Source organism: Gavialis gangeticus, unplaced genomic scaffold (assembly GCF_001723915.1).
Source record: "Gavialis gangeticus isolate Ggan-Ray unplaced genomic scaffold, GavGan_comp1, whole genome shotgun sequence".
NCBI classification, from domain to species: domain Eukaryota; kingdom Metazoa; phylum Chordata; order Crocodylia; family Gavialidae; genus Gavialis; species Gavialis gangeticus.
In genome coordinates this window covers 23,628,818-23,650,734 of record NW_017729024.1, presented here as the reverse complement: position 1 = coordinate 23,650,734, position 21,917 = coordinate 23,628,818, and the positions used below count along the sequence as shown (strand labels likewise).

General features: G+C 43.0%; 1 protein-coding gene across 1 annotated transcript in view; it reads right to left on the bottom strand.

Annotated features, from left to right (window-relative positions):
* MCCC2 (methylcrotonoyl-CoA carboxylase 2) overlaps positions 1-21,911 on the bottom strand; it is a 47,461-nt gene extending 25,550 nt beyond the window's left edge. The window contains exons 1-6 of the mRNA XM_019516976.1: positions 21,871-21,911; positions 16,795-16,861; positions 12,390-12,474; positions 11,995-12,096; positions 7,738-7,865; positions 5,519-5,631 (exon numbers count right to left, since the gene is read on the bottom strand). Coding sequence (XP_019372521.1) covers positions 5,519-5,631; positions 7,738-7,865; positions 11,995-12,096; positions 12,390-12,474; positions 16,795-16,846 — 480 coding nt within the window. The 5' untranslated portion in view covers positions 16,847-16,861; positions 21,871-21,911. The remainder of the gene's footprint in view (positions 1-5,518; positions 5,632-7,737; positions 7,866-11,994; positions 12,097-12,389; positions 12,475-16,794; positions 16,862-21,870) is intronic.
* Between the last annotated feature and the right edge of the window lie 6 nt (positions 21,912-21,917).

Sequence of the window (21,917 nt, the reverse complement as noted above, 5' to 3'; positions counted from 1 at the left end):
CCACACTGTCCTGTTCTACCCTGGCATCAAGGCTCCTGGAAGCCACAGGGCTGGGGGGGAGGTACATGCACCAGGAGCCCTGATAGCAGGGCAGAACAGTGTGGAGGTCCATAGCCAGACTCCATCCCCTACCCCCTCAGCTTGAGATGTGGCAGCAAGTGCCGGCTCTGGGCAGGGGGTCTGGGGCCAGGGAGCATGTATGTGTGTGTGCACATAAGCATGTGCATGTGTGTGCACATGGTGTGTGTAACCCTCAACAGCACACCAAAACATGTTAAGTGGCCCTCCAGCCCAAATAATAGCCCACCCTGGCTTTAAAGGAAAGCAGCCAAGGGACCTTGCCAGACATTCACAATTCCTCCAGCCTTTCTTATTTTTACTTGCTTTTAGTATTTCTATCTTTAAGGCACCACCTACAAAATGATGACTGGAATTGCATGCTACAACCACTTCATACTCAGATCCTCCAGTGTGGGGGAAAAGACAATAAAAGGGATAGGTAACTCCTGCTTGGCTGATTTTTTCTGGTCTCTTGCATGAACTACAAGAAAACCCATTGGTGAGAATAAAATTATTTTGAATTCCTTCCAAACTAATCATTTGGCACAACAGCCCTGTCACCATCTGTGCCTAAATACTTATTTTTTTTATTCCTGCTAGGAAATTAGTTTTATTCACCCAAAAATGGGCACAGGAGGTTTCCTTCGACTTCTTCTCTGTTTTGCATATACAGTGGGCATTAAATAACAGTCCTAGCAAAAAGATCGCAAGGAGAGAATAAAGCTAGATTTGTAATCCACAAGACAGTAAATTGTTTTTTCTAACTCAGTGTTAACAATGGATGCCTTCCTTGATACACTGGGGTCAAGCCAAGTAAATTCTCCTGAATTCAATATGAAACAGAGAATTGTTCAATATGAAACAAGAAAATTGTACAATCAATATGAAACGAGAATTGTACAATTCATTCTTTTTCTACCTAAAGTATGTAAGAATTGGTTCGCATGGTTTTCAGACCCTAAAGTCAAGAAGGACTGCGTTTGAATGCATCCAAGTTTTCTGGTGGTCCAGCTCCATACTGAATTCTAAGGCAAGATTCTGATTCCTCAGTTGTGTTCTACTTGCACATATGTGCAAGAACTGGAAGCAGTATTAGACTTCATCTCCAATACAACCAAAGAACTCTGGTGAGGGGCAGATGTGTAGTGCTTTGCCATAACCCGCTTCTGGAGCACTTCAAAATCCCTGCAATGGCATGCAGCAGCATGCTTTCCATGGGGTTGCTTAGTTCTGTTAAGGAAAGAGTGGGGCAGATATCCAATGACTGCTCTCCTGTGTGCTCAGCCTCCAATCCAGCCTCTGGAACCAGAGCCAAGAGTCATGCAAGGACACATTCTCACTAGTCCCTTCCCCAGAACCAAAGGCCCTATGCTCCCTACCAGAAGTGGGAAACCCTATGTCCCTGCACTGGAATGGGCAAAGAAGCATTCAGAGATTCCTGCTCTCCAGCCCTAGAGCTGGAAGGAAATATTCTTTGCATGTTTCTTGGGATTTGGAGATTGCCAAAGATGGTCAGACACACAGAAGAGTGCTCACTGGTTTCTGACCTGCTCTCCTTTACCACTCACCATGGGGAGAGGGTGGGAGTAGAGCACTGCAGGAGAATTAGACCTCTCAGTAGAAAAAGCAATCCCCTGTTGTGGTCTGATCATGCAAACATAACCGTAAGTACTTAAAATTAAACACTCCAAAAAAGTTGTTGTTTCTTCCAGGGTCATTTTTGGAGCTCTCTGGTCATTTTTAGGGCATATACCATATTTACCTGAATCTAAGCCAACCCTGAATTTAAGATGACCCACCAATAATTAGATGCTATGTATGACAAATTTAGAAATTAGTTTTAATTTTCCAGGTATTGGAGGGCTATCTTAAATGTATGCCCCCTCCCCACTGCTATAGCACGGAAAGCAGCTGGGGGGGGGGGAGAGGGGGAGGAGGGGAGGCAGGAGGGGTTAGGAAGTCCTATTGCCCTCTCTGCCCCCACTTCTTTCCAACCCCCAGTGCTGCTGATTGCCTGGACAGGGGATGGAGTTTCCTTGTACTCTATGCCTAGGAGGGAATCCAGTCTGAGCTAGAGCTAAGCTGCACCTGACAGTAAGTGGGGGGAAGGGGGCAGGGGCAGAAACTGCAGAGGACAAGCAGAGTTGAGGGTAGAAGGGTGCTGTGGATCTGACTCTGGCTCTGGGCCAGAGCTGCAGCAGCTGCCTACCCCCACACCCCCAACTTTGTATGCGGAGCTAAGACAAGGAGCTTTCACCCTCCATGCTGATCGGAGGGAAAAAAACTTCATCTTAGATGTAAGTAAATAAGGTATGTCTCCCTGCTTGCCATCTGCAGTGCTTCAAATGTTACACATGTCCATGGCCTTTTGTTGTCAAGGAAATTTATCCTTTTATTTCCCTTTGTAACACTAGGATAAAGTCACTCTAGTCCACGGGCAGACAATTATTTTGGGCGGAGCGCAGCTTACCCAGTTTTGGCAGGGTGTGGAAGGCCACATGGGTAGCCCTGCCCCTTGATAGGTGCCCTGCCCCCTGGTCACCATCTTGGGACCAATGTTCCAATGTCTTGGGACCAATGTCCCAGGGTCAGCACTAGTGGGGCCCAAAGTGGGGCACAGGCTGGCAGGGGTCTGTGAAGCCGGGCTGGGCTGCACCAGCAGGTAGAGGGGGGAGCTGGCCCGGCTCCATAGAACCCCTGCCTGCTGGGACCCTATACCTCTGCTGCCCTGCTCTGGGCCCTGCTGGTGTTGGCCCTGGGGCACTGGTGCGGGCCCCGTACTCCCACTGGCTCCCCACCCACTCACACCCAGTGCCCAGCCCCATGGTACAGGCAGGGGGCAGCGCACAGCCCCAAACCCCTGCTTACCAGCAGGGAAAAGCAGTCCCTTGCCCACCCCATGGCTGGTGCTCCCTGCTGCAGCCGCTTGCAGCCCACGCGGGGCTGTCTGGAGCAGGCACAAGTAGCCCCACGTGCACTGCAAGCAGCCGCAGCACCGGGCACTGGCCACACAGTGAGTGAGGGGCCGCTCTTCCCTATGCTCAGCACCAGCTTGTAACCCAGCCCTGCTGCCAGCCTGGCAGTGGGGCTGGGTTACAAGCTGATGCTGAGCGCAGGGGTGGGGAAGCAGCCCCTCACCCACCCTATGCCCAGTGCCCCACACTGCAGCCACTCACAGCCAGCCTAGGGCTGCCTGTGACTGTTCCGGACAGCCCCGCGTGGCCTGCAAGCAGCTGCAGCAGGGAGCACCAGCCATGGGGTGGGCAAGGGGCTGCTTTTCTCTGTATAGGGAAATAGCCTAAGGAAAAGCTGAGTGCGGGGGGGAAAAGTGGCCCCTCCCCCAGCCCATGGCCAGCGCTCCCTGCTGCAGCCCGCACAGGGCTGTTGGGAGCAGGCACCGGCAGCCCCATGTGGGCTGTGAGCAGCTGCAGTGAGGAGCACCGGGCAGGGAAGGGGCTGCTTCCCCCCACCCCACGCTCCTTTCCTGCCCGGGGCCCCCCCTGTGCCCCTCCCTTCCCACTTACCTGCAGTGCTGGCATGGAACAGCCACCTGATCCCAGGCCAGAAGCCCCGGCAGGGGCTTACAGCTGGGGGGACGGGACTGGGCAGGCCCCACTGTTGTTGGAGCCCAATGGGCTTCCCCTGGGTCCTACTGCCCTTGGTTCCTGTCATTTTTTACAGGAACCAAGGACACAGGAATAGTAATTTTCTACATTTTTTAGGGACCCCGCAGGCCAGAGAGAATGGCCTTGTGAGCCAGATCTGGCCCGCAGGCCATATTTTGCCCACCCCTGCTCTAGTCAATATTTTAAAATATAAGCAGAATAAATGATGACAGCTAAGAATCATAGAATATTCAGGAACTACTGTATTAATGTTTTATGGATCTTGCTGGTGATTATATTCCTGGGTCAAGGTGTAAGATAAAAAATACTTCCGGCAGGAAGAAGGAAGGTTTTGCTAATGTGAATGTTCAATGAAGATAAAATGTCTCTTGAAGTTTCAGTTCTGCAGTAAGAAAACACACAAACTTAACTGCCCAGGTTCAAAAGGCTCAAGGGTCACTCATACCCTCTCCAAGAACTGACAGGCATAGTTCTCTGAGAAGACCTGAAGTGCTTCACACCTGCCAATGGTAAAAGAGGAGTTACCACTGATTAATCCTGTCACTGCCTTGGAGAAGACAAGTGCAGATGCTGAACCAAAATCAAACTTGGTATGGTGATCACAGCAAACTGAATGTCCCTGAAGCCTGAGACCTCACTCTTGAGGGAGCAGAACATAAGATTATGCCCCAAGGAAGGACAGGTTAGAGGAGACCTAAATAGGCTGCCCTAAAGGATGCTAGAAGGAAATCAGCTGCAGTTGACTTGGAGAATTATGACCGAGACTATGCCTAGTAATTAAGGGAAGTGTGAAACCCAGACAGTCCTCTTAGCTACTATTCGCTAGAGGCTAAAACGAAATGTTCTTTCCCAACTTTTCCATCTGGGTAAGAACACTCAACCAAAAAACAGTTTCTCAGAGAATTCAAATACATAGGTTTATTCAAAGAATGGAGAGTGTTACACATGTGATTTCTACGATAAGAACTGTCCTAACAAGCCAGATCCAAAATCAAAATACAACTAATACAGCATCCAGACAAAATACCCAGCTAGCAGTACTGAAGTAAAACAAAAAAATAGGTAGACTGTTATTTCTCTACTCTGGTCAGGACTCTAGGAGCCATTTCTATGTCTAGAGTGTTCTTAATAGGTGGGATAGTCTGATAAATCAATTAATCCCTCCTTCCCTCCTAGAATCAGCAGTTCACAAAGAATGAAGCGTTCATTTTACTGGTAGCACTCATATCTAAAACATCAGTCTGTTGAATTCATATCTAAGCATCAGAAAGAAAAAACACGTCTACATGCAAACAGCATGACTAACAGTATTTCTATGCATCATTAACATTAAAAGAATGACCTCTTTGTCACAGCAGTATTATCATACACATCACTGTACAAAACATATAAACATATATACTTACACACACACACACACACACACACACACACACACACCTGTTAGCTAAGTGTACCTCCTTGGTACAGGAGTGATCACCTCTATAGCAATGAATCAGAATAATCAACTGTTTGCAAGTGATATCCCTAAGCTCCCCACTCCCCTGTTCATCCTACACTGTCAATTTCTCCTTTCTCCCACTCCAAGACAGGAGCAACTAGGTGAGATTACAGACACTGAGGCTGAGAAGGCAGGCAAGCTTTTTTAAAACTCTAATGTCAATCTGTGGACAGCTGTGGTGTTTACCCTGTCTCCAATTCCCCACACTGAGCTGTCAGGTCAGCAAAACTCTAAGCTGTCACAAGCTCAAAGTGCTGAAATGAATCTTGAACCCAGACAGAAGCAGCAAGGATGGAGGCCAGTTAGCAATTTTTAGTTTTAAGCATGTTACCTGTGGAATTCCTTGTGAGGACATAACTGCTTGGTTATAGAAGATGCGACCAAAATGATCTCGATCAGGAAATACTTCTGCTTGGCGGGGCAAGTTTGCTCCTCCGGAGTCAACTAAGTCAAGTGGAATGAAAAATGTATAGTGTTTAAAACTACCTCTATAGCAAGCCACATAAAAATGTTTCTAAGATATAATTTGAATATTACTCGAAAAGACGAGTTTGCATTTAATACAAGTAAAAATACTAACCATGAAAACTCGGCCACCAAATTCCACTTTCAAAATAAAAATTGATATGTCTGCATAAGCAGCTGTTATCCATCCCAAACATTTTTATACAAAACAAAAGTAGCTGAATTTAAAAGACATGATTAAATCCAGTTGACCAACCCTTTCTAAACTCATCTTCCTGCCAAAGTTCTATTTGACTTAAAATACGGTTTCAACTGTATTTTCTATGACCATTCTCTTAGCTTCAAAACAGAGAAGTAAAAATTAAATTTCTGATTTGCAGGCAAATGTATACAGTCACTCATGGAAGCTAAAGAAATTAAACTAACCACACTGTGCACCTTAATTAAAACCAATATATAAGGAAGTGTCAAAATGATGGTGTAGCTCTGATGATCCAGGAAATATGCAAGAGGCAAGGATTTTTATGAGTGTTATCTTTTATTAGACCAAATGCATGGTTGGGATAAATAGAGACCAGCTTTCCAATGCAGTTCATTCTTCATTACTTCTTCATTTGAAAACTTGTCTAAGTCTATCCTAACTACGCAGTTGGTCCAATAAAAGGATACCATCCACAAAAATCCTTGCCTCTTGCAATGTACAAGGTAGTCATTCTAAGGGACTGCAAGATCCCAGTGCAGATTATTGTTCTAGGATTACTGCAGAGTATTGCTTTGATTTCCAAGCACAAGATCACACAGAATTTCTCCCAAGTAATCAATTCAGGACACAGATGTTCAACTGACAGCCCACAGGCAATATGCAGCCTGCACGGGGTTAAATTGTGGCTACTGGGCTCTCACCAGGCTGCAACAACAGATGAAGTCTCCAAGCACCTCCCCTCCCTACATCTGGCTGCTATATCCTGGCTCTGCCAAAGGGGATAGGGCAGTGTGGTGCAGTGTTGAGAGCTAAGGGTGACTCTGGCCCATGCTGGAGGGGAAGATCATGCCCCTGTGGGGCAGTGGTGGAGGTGGAGGGCAATCACATGTTGCAGGGGGATGGGAGAACTGCTCCTACACACCAGCATAGTACAACAATGGGGGGAGGGACGGCACCTAAAGCAGGGGGGCCCAGTGTTTGCCCACGCAGGTAAACGGAGCAGCTGGGATAGTGAGGAGTGTCATATGGCATGGAGGCTGCACCAGGGGCCGAAGCCTTGCCTGGTGCAGCCCCTATGCCATGTGACATCCACTGGCATGACCCCCAGGGGCTTAGATGTTGGACAGCACTGAATTCAAATAAAATGGTTATCAGTAAAACTTCACAAGCCAAATATTGCTTGGTGAGACATTGGACTGAAAAGATCATACTGAAAAACGTAAAGAAAAGAAAACCTATACTACCCCCATACAGTTGGCACATTTAGCATGCCGAGTTGCTTATTTTAAAAAATAAACGACCCAAAAAGTTTTTAAGATTTAGAAAAAAAAACACACTGACATCTCTGACCAATTACAATCACAACATGGACTAAAAATAGTGTCATTTTTATCTTTAGTACTGTCTATGTTAAATTGTAGAAAAGCACCGACTAAGAACTATAGCTGAAGTTTTCAAACTAGCTTTATTTTTTTTTTAGGTAGGAGTATTTCAATAACTGCATATAACTTTCTAAGACAACATTACAAAATATTCCGTCTTTTCCATAAGACCAGAAGCACAGTTGATATGTGCATGTGGGGTGCACTATTTTTTTGTTGTTACACATGCATTAAATGTAATTTATAAGTTCTTATAATTTTCACCCTTTAGTTCATTTTACTATCGTTATAAAAGGAATGAATAAGCACTGTGAGAGTGTCGGAACATGTGCATGTGTGTGCCTGCATGCACATATCTGAAACCTCAGCTTTTGGATGAGCAAATTAAGAGTCCATCGTTCCATCATACCATATCATATCCATTTAAAATTTAGTCTTCTAATGACAGTCCTTGGGTATCCTTTAACAACAGACATTCGCTATGTTTGCAATAGGACTTACCTAAATATAGACATGGGAGATGATTTTGCATTGCAATTTCTTGAGCCCGTAAATGTTTCTTTACTGTGATTGGATAGTAGGTACCACCTTTGACAGTTGCATCATTAGCAACTACCAAGCACTCAACTCTGAAAAGCAAAAACTTTATGAGAACAAAATACATTTCCCAGTTGAGCTACCTAACTACCATAAATCACCACATCTGCAACAAATTCCAACAGCACAACCCACTGTACACCCATTAACTACTTATCACTTCAAAACTGTTCCATTTAGATACCTTACATCAATACAGGATACATTTGCTTCACATTTGTTGATTAAAAAATAGTATGAATGAGGCAGCATCTGAAATCTCTAATTTAAAAAGTTATGTTCATTTTGCTCAGTATAACTGGAAAGAAATTAAAAAGGAAAGGAAACAACTTGTCATTAATGGCCTTTTTGACATGTGTTCCAGAGGTGGGGGGATGCTTTAATCAGAACAGCTCCAAGAGCCTCTCTAATTAAATCACCCACAGAATCTGATATATTAGCATCCCCCTGCTTCAAAATGGCAGCAGGGGCACTTTAACTAAAGCTCATTGCATGAGCTCCACTTAAAGCGACCCTGCCACCATTTTGAAGCACAGGATGCTGATACATGAGATGTGGAGGCTGGCTGGAGCACACTAATTAGCACACTCCAGCAGACTCGATTAATCGAGTTTGCTCCAATGCACTGTAATTACAGCCCATTGGAGCAGCCTCCCTATGTAAAGGCATCCTAAATGTTTTCTTTCTCTCCCCAAATTTGCAAGATCCCTCTTGAAAACCCTTGTTTCTCTGATCTACAGTGGCTGCATCCAGAGAGCCAAAAAAGGGCATCAGCGGTATGAGGGTCTGATGTCAAAATGTAGTTTCTCAATCTGGTTTATAACCGGATCAACAAAAGAAACAACATTACAAGCTTGGCAATGGACCAACACACATTTTAACCTCTAAAAATAGAGGGGAAGCTGCTGCTGCTACTCTGGAGGTGACCAGCTGTTACAACATAACTGTTACATCTGGATGGCAATGGTACAAGCTAAATTACTGTAACTTTAACCCTGAATGAAACAAGATTAAAGCTGAAAAAGTTTTGCTACATTTGTGTTGTCAGGACAATGAAGATACAATGGTGTTGTAATAGCTTGTGTTGATATCATTTGATGCTGATACAGTCATTTCAATTGTTTCAATCTATTTATTGTTCATGTTGATTAGGCAATATTTGAGACATACAAAAATAGTTGAACTATTGAAAATCCAGTGTTCTGATCCTGCCAATGTTAAAAATCTTGTTAGTTTTCAGCCTGAAACTACACAGTAACATACAAGGGGGTTTTGCCAGTTTAAAAACAACTACTGTTAAATGTGCTTTGGGAATTCTCTGACACTAAAATACTTTTGAAAGAAAAAATAATTATATCTAAGTGCAGGTATTCAAGCAACTGGTTGAAAATTATGTATCAGCTGTCGTTATTTTTGATGAAAATGGAAATAGCAGGCAATCTCCCTGACCGGCTACATCTTACTGAATTGTCTCTGAAGGCAAGAATAAAGCTACTGATGTATTAACAACAGCATGGGAGTTCAGAATCAAGAAAATAACATACATGGAAAAACTAGTTTTTCAAATCCAAGCTAAACAAACTTATAGCTCTTGGAATACTTATAGAGTGACAATACATAAAACTGAGGCTGAGGCATAAGTAGTTCCAGCTATAACCTGATGCTTTTCACAGTATGCTAGTAATACTTGGAATCAGTACTCGTATTAGAGGTAATATCTTTTATTAGACCAACTACCTTTTTGCAAAAAAAGTCTTTAATTGCAAGCTTTTGGGCACAAACACCCTTCTTAGGCACAGGTGAAAAGACTGTAAGTTCTCCTGGGTAGAAATGAAAGTTCATATTTCATAGCAGAGTTCAAGGTGTGGTAAATCTCCTGTTTGGAATAGTTCATTTTATATGTAGATTAGGCTCAGGAAAAAGTTGGAATAGACTGTTTACCTCTAATTTGTTTGGTGGTAAGCAGGATGTAGTCATATTTCCTTCAGTGTTTCATATGTCACAGAGTAGTAAAAAGATGGATGCAAATTATCTCGAACAAAGGCAGGAGCAGAGTCTCACATTTTAGGTGGTCAAACTTGCTTCCTCCCTGTAAAATTATGAAGATTTCATTTTTTAAAAAGGCTAAAATTCATTATCTTCCACATGTCAGGTATCCAGGTTGTAGCCATATTGGTCCAGTGGCATTTTGGAGGTCATTTGAATCATCACAGAGCTCAGAGACACCTTACCACATAAGAAATGCCTGCCCAGAAGATCACTCCATCTTTTTAGACTATTTCAATTTTTCTCTGAGCCTAATCTGCATATAAAATGAACAGTTCCAAACAGGAGATTTTACCACACCTTCAACTCTCTTATAAAATATGAACTTTCATTTCTACCCAGGAGAACTTTTTCAATCTTTTCTCTTATGCCTGAGCAAGGGTGTTTGTACCCAAAAGCTTGCAAGTAAACAATTAGTTGCAAAAATCTAGTTGATCTAATACAATATATCATCTCTAATAAGAGTCCTGATTCCTTTTGCCTCTAGACCAATATGGCTAAAACCTGGCCATCCAGGGTTTCTTTCCATGTAGGTTATTTTCTTGATTCTAAACTCTCATGCTGTTGTTAATGCATCAGTAGCTTTATTCTTGCCATCAGAGACAATTCAGCATGACGTAGTAATACTTGGCCATTTATGGCAGCTGTTTAAAACAAGTGTGTACATGAAATGAGAAAATGCTAATGAGACTTGCAACAAACCAGGAAAGGGTGTATATGCTGTTTGTTGTGGCTCTTTGTTTTATGGACATTGCTTATACAGCTCCTCAGCCCTTCTGTGTCAGTGGCCTAGATTCAGCCAGATTCTTGACTCAGCATTTTGGGTGAGGGAAGTTGAGGGTAGAGAAAGTCCACATTCCACAATCCAGTGATCAAAGCCTACTAGATGCTTTAAATCGGCCATGCTCAACTTCTCAGCTTCATGAGCCACATGAGTGGTGCAAGGCCAGATCAATCCAGAGGCCAGAACCAGTATTGGGCTGGCACATAGGATCAATTCACAGGTGAGATCCAGCATGGTGTCCTGACACCATGCACCAGATATGGCCACTGAATCCCTAGAAATTTGACAAGAGGGAAGCTGTGGAAATTCATGTTGCTACCGTTCCCCCACCATCAAATTAATGCTGCTACCGCACTCCCCCACCATCACCGTGGAGAGACCTACCGGCCAGATGACAGCCCTGTGGGCTGGATTCAGCCCACAGGCGTGAGGTTGAACACCGGTGCTTTAGAGTACACTGGCTGCTGTCATCCCACACTGTAGCAGCTGAGAACCAGTGGAGCACCATGTGATCTGCCCATCCCTGAACACTTAAACAGATTTTGAAAACCTAAGCCAAATGCAAATAGAGAGCAAATTTGGGGCTGACTTAACTCTTCGCCATTCTCTCTTTGCAGCAGCATAAACCAATCTAGATGATTTTGTAAGTCACTCCTCTTGGAGCAATTCCACTATTTATCTAGTGCAAAAGACTACAAAATAAAAAGCATGCGTCTTTCCTCACTGATCAACTAATTTCCATCCAAGTCTAAGAAGGGAGACTCAAAATGACAAAAGTACTTGAGAGTCAAAAATAAATCAGAAAAGGCAGGAAAATGCACCCCAAATCATAATTCCTCCTCAGCTACATCTCTTTAACTACCCAAACCAAAGACAGCTCCCACTAATCACATTTTAAATTGAAAAGCAGCATAAGATTTGTTCCCAATTCCTTAAAAAAAAGAAACAGAAACAGTTTGCCAATCAAGTATTACATGGTAGATACAGTGATTTCACACACCATACTCCCATGAAAAGCAGAAGGCAACACTGGATGAAATCACTACCCTTTGTAGATTTGTTACAGCATCCTGGCTCATTGTCCTAGAGAAACAGAATCTCACAACGATTTTAAATAAGCTGATAAGGCTCTATCAGTGGGACCTTAAATGAGCAAACCTCACTTCGGAGTAATTTTCTAAAGAATAAGAGTAAAGTATGAGAAAGCCTACACAGCAAAACACTGGAAACAAAATGCCAGATGAATCCCAGAACTGAAACAAGAAGCCACATAAATATTTTCTCTCTTTTTCTCTCTTTCTTCTATAATTTAGACCACGAGCAATTCTCACCCTGACACTCGTCCAATGCCTGTGATAATGCCTCCTGCTGGTACCTCTTCATTACCATACAGCTGGTAACCTGCAAACTGGGAGAACTCCAAGAATGGAGATCTGTAAAGAGATATTGTAATAGGATTATTAACAGAAAATAGCCTGATGATAAACATTATTTGCTTTTATTTCCACATATCCATTTTGTTGTTTTAAAATACACTGTTTTAAACTTTATTTTTAAATAATTTTGAAATGCATCTTTTAAAATAATAGATACATCAATATTTCAATCAATACTACTTGCCAATATTATACGAAAATTAAAAAAGGGGGCATTTCTATTAACTTTCACAAAACAAAGGACTATCTGAAGTTATAAGAAAGTCAATATACAAGAAGAAATTACCCACCCTGGATCTACAAGTCTGTCAATTCTCTCTCTAGGTAACAGCTTCCCTCTTGATGTGTGAAGCTTTCGAGCCTTTTCTCCACCTCCTGTAATAATGAGGGCATGCACCAAATTTAGGGTACAAGTACAAGGGTAAATCAATTCTCATTTATAAAAACAAAGACACACTATGTTTAATCAATGTAAGTTTACACTTCAGACAGTTAACTGGAGATGCTAATGCAAGTAATGCTGTTTCTTCAGCAGATAGTCCAAAAAACTTTTTCTTCATTCTTTCTAACAAGTCTTGAAAGCAAATGAATGTCCAGATAATTTAGCCTTTTATTCCCTTTTTGGAATGAACAAACTGAATTAAGAACATGGTTTTAGAGAAGCATAGGTATGACAGATGGAAAGAAGCTGTTATGTCATTTTATGACCTTACAGTATACTACAAAGATCTTTGTTGAGTTCATTTGTAAATTAACTTCTCTCCCTTATTGCCTGGTTTTTGCACCATTCAAATATATGTGGACAGTTGACATGCATCACCCACTTAGTAGTACTGTCTTATCCAAGTAATTCATCCCTATACAGGTGTCACAGATCCACTTCTTGTCTTGACTTGTTTTACTCTGTTCCAAATAAAATCTCATTCTCTCCTTCTGATAGCTCATGTCTGTCTAGCTGTCATCTCAAGTTCAATATGACTAAGACAGAGCTCTTGATATTACACAAACACAGTACTCCCCCCAACCTCCTTTCCTAATCAGTGTGGACATCATCATCATCACTATCCTGCCTGTCACTCAGGCCTGGAATTTGGATAGCATCTCCAATTTGAACCTCCCTGTGAGGTCAAACGATGCTCATCTAACTCTTGAAGATTCTTTTGGTATAAAAATCACTAATATACAGCCTTTTCTGTACATCTACAGGAGTTAAAATTCTCATCCAAGTGCTCAATATCTCACTTCTTGATTACTGCAGCACCCTTTTCTCTGGCCTTGACAAATGCAATTTTGCCCCACTGATATCCAATAAGACTCATTTTCCTAGACCATTGCTCTGGCCATTTGCCTGTTGCTTTGTATCCCTCTACTGGCTCTTCCTTCTCTATTGTCTGAAAAACAAGCTGATTATTTTTACTGTCTGCGTCCGTCTGGCCCATAAAACTACTACCTACCTTTTAGATCAGGAGGGAGAATAAAGGAAGAGCTCACCCACTTACGAAGCTACCTCATTATCCTCCTTCAGGATCCTTACTTAAAATTCACCTTTACAGTGATGCCTCAAGGATGGTCAGGTTGCAGGTGGGCAATGATTGCTGTCTACCATGCTGACCACTGGTATCTATTTCCTGGAGCTTCCTGCCTGTTTGCATGCATCTGCTGTCTATACACCACCCACATATCTTATGTTTTGCTTGTAAGGTCTCTGTGGGGTGATTTTTTTTACTCTGTGTTTGCACAATGGGGTCCTAGTCCATGACAAGGATACCCAGGCACTATGGTATATTAATAAACATAAATAATAGAGCATGTATAAAGTAAAAGATATTGAATTTTCCCAAAAAACCTTGTCTGTATAAAGTAAATGAGGGGACACTTATTTAGAAGGCCAGAGAGGAACTTAATCATTCTTGCATGCCTTTTCCTTACAATGTAGGCTTAATAATTTGAATTTCACTATCTATGTGTAAATTAATACTTAGGAAGTTTTCTCTAGGCAATAAGGTAAGGGAAAATGACCAAGTGACACTTTAGCTTTGTCCTGTCTCCCTGTGGGGCCAGCACAGGAAGATTTGCTGGTGTTAAAAGCCCTGTCTTATTATGTGGTAAGCATCACTGGGAGGTGTTAAACCAGGGGTGGGCAAAATATGGCCCACGGGCCAAATCTGGCCCACAAGGCCATTCTATCCAGCCCGTGGGATCCCTAAAAATGTAGAAAATTAATATTTCTCTGCCCTTGGTTCCAAAAATGACAGCAACCAAGGGCAGTAGGACCCAGGGGAAGCCCAGCGGGCTCCAATAAAAGTGAGGCCCGCCCAGCCTGGCCCTGTCCCACCAGCTGGAAGCCCCTGCCCAGGCTTCTGGCATGGGAGCACATGGCTGCCCTGCGCCAGCACTACAGGTAAGTGTGAGGGAAGGGGGAAGGACGGGAGGGACCCCAAACAAAAAAGGAGCAGGGGGGAGTGGCCCTTCCCCACCCCACACCTGATGTCCTGCGCTGCAGCTGCTCACAGCCCACATGGGGCTGCCTGTGTCTGCTCCGGATAGCCCTGTGCAGGCTGCAAGTGGCTGCAGCAGGGAGCACTGACCATGGGGTGGGGGAGGGGCCCCTTCCCCCCCCCATGCTCAGCTTTTCTTTGGGCTTCTGCCCTGCACAGAGAAAAGCAGACCCTCATCCAGCCCATGGCCAGCGCTCCCTGCTGCAGCCACTTACAGCCCACGCGGGACTGTCCGGAGCAGTCCCAGGCAGCCCCAGGCTGGCTGTGAGTGGCTGCAGCATGGGGCACTGGGCATGGGGCGGGTGAGGGGCTGCTTCCCCACCCCTGCGCTCAGCACCAGTTTGTAACCTGGCCCCACTGCCAGGCTGGTAGCAGGGTCGGGTTACAAGCTGGTCCTGAGCGTAGGGAAGAGTGGCCCATTGCTCACTGTGTGGCCGGTGCCGGGCACTGCATCTGTTTGCAGCCCATGTGGGGCTGCCTGTGCCTGCTCCAGACAGCCCCGCATGGGCTGCAAGCAGCTGCAGCATGGGGTGCCGGCCATGGGGTGGGCAAGGGGCTACTTTTCCCTGCTGGCAAGCAGGGGGTCGGGGCTGTGTGCTTCTTTCTGCCTGTACCGTGGGGTTGGGGGGCACTGGGTGCGAGTGGGCGGGGAGCTGGGAAGGCACGGGGCCCACACCAGTGCCCTGGGGCCCAGAGCAGGGCAGCAGGGGTATAGGGTCCCAGCTGGGAGGGGCTCTATGGAGCCAAGCCAGCTCCCCCCTCTTCCTGCTGGTGTAGCCCAGCCCAGCCCCACAGACACCTGCCAGCCTGCGCCCTGCTGTGGGCCCTACCAGTGCTGTCCCTGGGGCATTGGTCCCAAGATGGTGACCAGGGGGCGGGGCACCTGACAAGGGGTGGGGTGCCTGTCAAGGGGCTGGGCTACCCATGTGGCTCTCCACAGCCTGCCAAAACGGGGTAAGCTGCCCTCCACCCGAAATAATTGACCGTCCATGTGTTAAACAGTTCCTTATCTGTGAAAGCCAATGAGAGAAGGGAGGGGGGTCAAGGATATCCAGCATCATCAGGAGAAATAATTTAGAGTCCAGTCCTACAAACACGTCAAATTAAATTAGAAAGATTAACTATGTTCCCTTCAAAAATTGTAGAAATTTCACTGCATACTTTGAAAACTTGTGTGTGAATAAACCGTGTCACAGAGGTAACAGTCTCACAATGCATTCAAACACAAGGGCAGAATTAAAAGTTGAAGTCCAACCTTTTCAAGGCCTAGTTGTTCAGCACTTGTGTGGCCTTTTAAATTTGAAATTTTTCAGGTCACTTGACTTAGTTAACGTAAATTGTATATTAAAGAAGACTGATTCTGGATTTACAAATTAAAAAATAACACAGAATAAAACCCCCTCTGTCTCATAATACCACAGTCCTTTGAAGGCTGTTCCTACAAGTTGATACATTAAGAGAGAACTTAAAAGGAAGTGTAATCACCCAGCTAAGGGATTACAAAAACAGAAAACACAGAGATGGACCAGCATGAAGAGGGAAAACAGGGGATGTAAAAGATAATCAGTAAGTCTCTTGTTAATAATTCTGTTTGTTTAAAAAGATACTACCATTAAATTCATTAAAACAATATATTTATTTATTAAAATATTAGTTGATTAAAACTGAAATGCTTTTAAATATCACATTTTATTCTTTATTCAGTTTGTTTACTTTTTACCCCGCTCTCAGCCTGGAGGACAAAATTAGCCTATATTTTCCTTAACTCAGCTTTTCTCTTATTTATAATGAGTTTCTAGTAATTCTCAGGCCCTTATGCGTTAACACGCCGCTGTGAGATCTGAATGGTAAACACAGGATATGGCAATATGAAAACAGTTTCTCTGGTAATTTTTAAAATGTCATGGAAACATTCTATTGATATTAGGTGTTTGTTGTTATTGAAAAACCTACATTTTGAACCAAGTTAGATTATCCTTACATTATCCCTTTATAGGTTGCAACTAATGGAAGATAACAGAGCAAGTTTCAGTAATAAGAAGAAGATTCTTATATTTCTGTACGTCTCATGGGATCCAGACAGCAGACTTTACTTGAGTGAACACTGTTACAATTGACTAAACAGCATCAGTCAAAAAAGCTCTCTATGCCAGGGCTGTTTTAAAAAAATTCTAAAAATCATGAATATGGCACTTACCTAGTCTGATTTTCTCTGCTTGCTCTTGGAGTTCAGTCACTAATGCTTTCATTCGTTCATAGTTTTCCTAAATGGGGAAAATGAGTGTTTCTACCTTTACCAAATATACTACTGTCAGTGTTGAATGAAAAACACACCGGAGAAATAAATGTCACTAATTGGTGCTATCATATTGTTCTCCCTGTTCAAATTTTCAATTTATTCTCTACACTTCTGGCTCTGGTTTTTTTTCTTACTTGTTAAAAAACATTCACTAATAAAAAATCAACGCCATCTCAAAGTGCTTTATAAACAGGCCTCCCCACTACTCCAAACAAGTTAAAATCTGGAAAGATTTGTTTTGATTTACAGTCAATCAAAATTAGGTTATTCACGGAAGATTGTTTTCTTAAGTTTCCAGTTTTTGTTCCTATTACTTATTATAATGTGAACAGGACTCATTTCAACTCCCACCCACCTTTGTGCCAAAAGGCCGCTACTGATACAAGACTCACACTGAGCAACTTACCTTCTCAGTGTGGGTTTTGAACCAATAACCTTTTGTTCCAACCTCCTGGTTTGGTCAAACTTGAAAAGGGTCCACAAAAAACATACTCTTACAGCTCTGGATATGAGTGATCATTTACTAAACATGCTGCCATGTTTACCTAAAAAGTCATAACACTCATATAAAATACATTAATCTCTCTCAGGAATTAAAGATACTAACAAAACATGTTTTAATTAAAGATATGATAAAAACATGTTTTAATTTGGCTTTTTAAAAACTCTAAGTTTTTTCTTTTAAAAACCTAGTTACAATCAGAATATACAATTTTATAAAATACTGTACATCATTCATATTACTTTATCTTCTGTCACTCATTTAAAAGATTGCCTTGTTCTCGGCAGAACCATGCTGGCAATTCTACATTTGCAGAACTAAATAATCAAAATTAAGTTTTCCCCTGATACCTATTGAGTCTCACAACAAGGCTACTTCAGCTCTGACTCACCTAGCTTAGTCACAGAAAGGCCACAAAGATAGAAAGGATGAGGAAACAAGACTATAAAAAAGAGATACAATGTGTGTGCATATATTGTACACAGAATTGTAATTAAGTTACTCTAATTAAGGGCAAAAGAGCATCCCTTGCATTTTGAAGTTATAACAAGTAGGTAAAATATCTTGCTCATAACTCTAATACTAACCTCTACAGTTCACCTTTTTCCTAAACAGCAAAAGAATGTAGTCATAAGTGGTGGAGGAAAGTATTATTGTGGGGGACTGAGTCCTGCCTGACCCTCACCCCACCCTCCCGCAGGGCCGTTCTGGGACTGGCGCACGCTGATGCTGTACATAGAGGCAGAGGAGTGGCTGCACACCAAATGGCGTCAGGCAGTGGGACGGAGGCACCATGGTGCTGCTGCTGTCACCTGTCATAGTGAAAAGCTTTGGGGGGCTAAACCCCATTAGCTCCCGCCTTCCACTGCCTATGGTTGCAGTTGATTATTACTGGTTTTGCCACTCTCCACAGAGTCCAAATAGAAAGACTAAAACTGATTACAGACCTGTTAATTCTGCTGCTGCTTGGAAACAGTAGTAGCAGCAAAGGCACAAGGGCTGTGCACAGCTAGAAAGATAAAACTGCATTCAGTTCACCATCAAAAGTTCTCATTATAATGATTTGGGCTGTTCTTTTTCTTTTTTGTTTAATTAAAGCTTATAAAATAATCATCACAATTCTATTAATTTAAACATACAATTGATGTAAACAACCAGAGTTGCTGCATATGTGATTAGAGGGGAAAAATAAAAGGTTCTCTCCATTCTTTTGGCTTCAGTTTGAATGTTGGTTTATTTGCCAGGCAGCCTATTATGAACAATCAAGTTTCACTACTAGTTTCTTGCTCTGCAAGTTTCTATTATATTTGTGTGTTTCTTTCACACAGTATTTGGGAGATAAAACCCCTTTAAAAATAGAAAGTGTGAATGAAAACCCACAAAAATTGGCATAGGGACTTAGGAGGCCTAATAGCTAGAACCAAACTTGGTTCTAAAACCCCCTAGATTTGAGTTGGCCATATCTTTTTAAATAATATATAAATTAACATTATACACCACCATATTGCAAGCATCTTGTGGGACTGAAACATAAATGATTTTATGCATAAAATTACTGAATTCAGTGGGACTACTTGGATGCATAAAGGCACAGGCATGTTAAATCTTAGCTCTCTGTGTCTCTTCCACTCAGAAAGTTATTATTTGTCATAGGTGAAAGGGTTTATTAAAGCTATAAATGAACATACCAGATTCATCTGAGTGAATCTGGGATTGGAAACTGTCCATTTCTAATTCCAGAGACTACTCCTCTGACTAAAATAGGATACTGATTCCACTTTACAAAGAAACAACAATAATACTTACCTTAAATCAGTGGTTCTTAAGATTCAAGCCACCTCTCAGAAAATGCCAACTCTTAGTTTTCACTTGTTTTTTGATTACAGAAAAATAATAGAGCAATTCTTCTGTTGCAAAGAACTCAGAAAGACCACACCAGGTCAAAATGTTTTTTAGCACTATGGATTCCTATTTAAAAATCCCTCAGTTTATCATATGAATCACGTTTGCAAATTCAACAGTGCTAACATTGTGTGGCACCCCATGGCAGCCTTGAAAGGATCTCAAGGCACCCCAAGATGCCACAGTCCCCTAGCCGAGAATCACTGCCTTAGACTTTATGGGGGAGGGAGGCTGGTCTCTGCATTACATATTATTAGTTCTGTCACATATTTCCAAGTTCTATAGTATATGATTCGAAAGGGGCAAGTTAGTTACCACACTTTCACTTTGTAGAACAATATATACCATGACAATCTGTTGTAAATGCAATAATTTCTAGATGCAAAAATTACAAAGTAATCCTGCAGGGAGTGCTCCCACTGACCTCTGAGAACAATACACCTGCAGGACCTTGCCCTCCGGGTCTTCACACAGATTTGGCTTTATCTTCCAGAACTTAAACTTACTTTTTTTTTAATTATATTTTCAACTTTCTGGCTTGATAGTTTACATTATGAAGGCCAACTTGTCTTGATGATTTCACAGCCAGAAAGACAAATATTAGTTAAGGACACTGTAGCCGCTATTGCCTATCCTTATGCCTTCTTGTGTTTGCAGTTATCCCATGTATAACATTTGTTTCAGACTATAAGTGCCACATGGTGGCAACCTTGGCCTTTTGTGTTTGTTAAACTTCACACATGCTTGTAGTGCTCTATAAACAATAATTACTTTCCACTTAAATGGTAACCCTGTTAGTCACCTTACTGTTTGAATGACGTACCAGATGTATCCAAAGGAACATACGCTAGTCCAGTGCAGCTGGATATACATGGCCTGCCCTGAAGTCCCCTAGGAAACTGTTGCCAATGATCGAGGGGGTGGCGGAGAAGGAAAATGAAAAGTTGGTTTTAAAAAACTGGGTTGGGAATCAGGTCTCATTTTCAGGTTAAAACCTGAGCAGTTGCACAGACACAGAAGTCTAAAACCAGCTTATTTGGTTAATAAAAATAAAGTAAAATATTATCTTTAAACATTTAGAGTATTTCTAACTTTCATGTGGAGTAACATGTTTCTTAAGTGTCCCACTGAGCTCAGTTCTGTTGAGAATTTTACATTTTGCAATGAGAAAACAAGGGAAATGTTTTCATTAATGTTTGTTGCAGTGTAGGGGGATGTTTCACTTAATTTACAATCTTGCTTAGTTTCCTTTTAATTCCAGTAGACAGAGACTTTAAACAAATGCACATATCCTCACAGGTTTGGCAAACACCACAACATGAAGAACCTAGCAGAGAAGGTGACAAGTTTTCAGTGTCTTACCTGAGACAAAGGAGAGCACTGCACAGCTTAATTAGCAAAGACTTTACCAAAGACACAAGCAAACAGATTTGTTTGCAACAGATGAGGCTAACAATGCTCCTTTAAAATGACAGTGCAAGTAAACAAATGTATTTGCAACTGACAAGTGAATACACTTATTTTTTTTCCTTACAGCAAAACAATCCCAAAACATCTCTTCCTTCCACCCATAAAAGGATATTCTTACAATTTTTTGCCCTTGCTTTCTACTGGTATGTACAGACTTTGTGAACGCTACTCATTCCTTCAACTCACAATTGATTTCCAAGCACAGAAATCTTCCCCTGCAAAATTGTCATTTGACACCTGCATCAGGACTCCCACCCCCTTTACATTAGTTTAAAAAGCTAGTTAAAGTTAAAGCTGTTGGTCAAAAAAGAGAAGCCAACAGCACACAGGGGTGTCATCTGCAAATTAGCGAAAGCAATTCTTCCGCCCTGTTGAGCACTGGTGAGGCCTAACCTAGACTAGGATATTTGGGCACACACCACAAGAAGGCAGTTTGGAAAGAGACCAGTGTAGAACAACAACAGTGTTTAGAGACATAGGAGACAAGACTTATGATGAAAGTCTGAAAGAGCTGGGGTTATTTAAAGTCTAGAGAAAAGGCAGCCAAGGGAGTTTGATGACAGTCTTCAAATAGCTGAAGGGCAATTACTGAGAAGCTGGAAATGGGTTTTTCTCCATGACCCCAGGGCAGTGATTCTCAACCAGGGTGTACCTGTACCCCAGGTGCCCTGGGGCATCACGCCAGGTTAGCTAGCACGTTAAGTTTGTCTGACCCGGAGACTTCAACCAGAAATCCACAGTTGCCAACTTTCTGGGGTGTTTGCAATAGAAAAACTGCTCTATCACTTGTCAGTAGTTAAAAAGTGTTGTTTTCGTTGCAAGAAACAGTGAATACTGAGAGCTGGCATTTGCTGGGGTGGCTCGAGTGGGAGCTGGGTGACCGAGGCGAGCAGCGCGGCCCTCGGGGGTAGGGACAGAGGCAATGGCCTCGAGCTCCCGCCGGGGAAACTGGGGCCGGAGACGAGCAGAAACACGCTAATGGGGCGGGGCCGGGTACGGGCCGTGGTGACCCTGGCGCCCCGCTCTCCTCGGAGCGGCGTCATCTCCGCGGGGCGGGGGCGGCACCGCCCCACAGGGCCTCCCGCGTCGGCCCGGCCTACCTGGTAGCGCGGGGATCCCGCGTCCGGCTGCGAGCCCACGGCCGCCA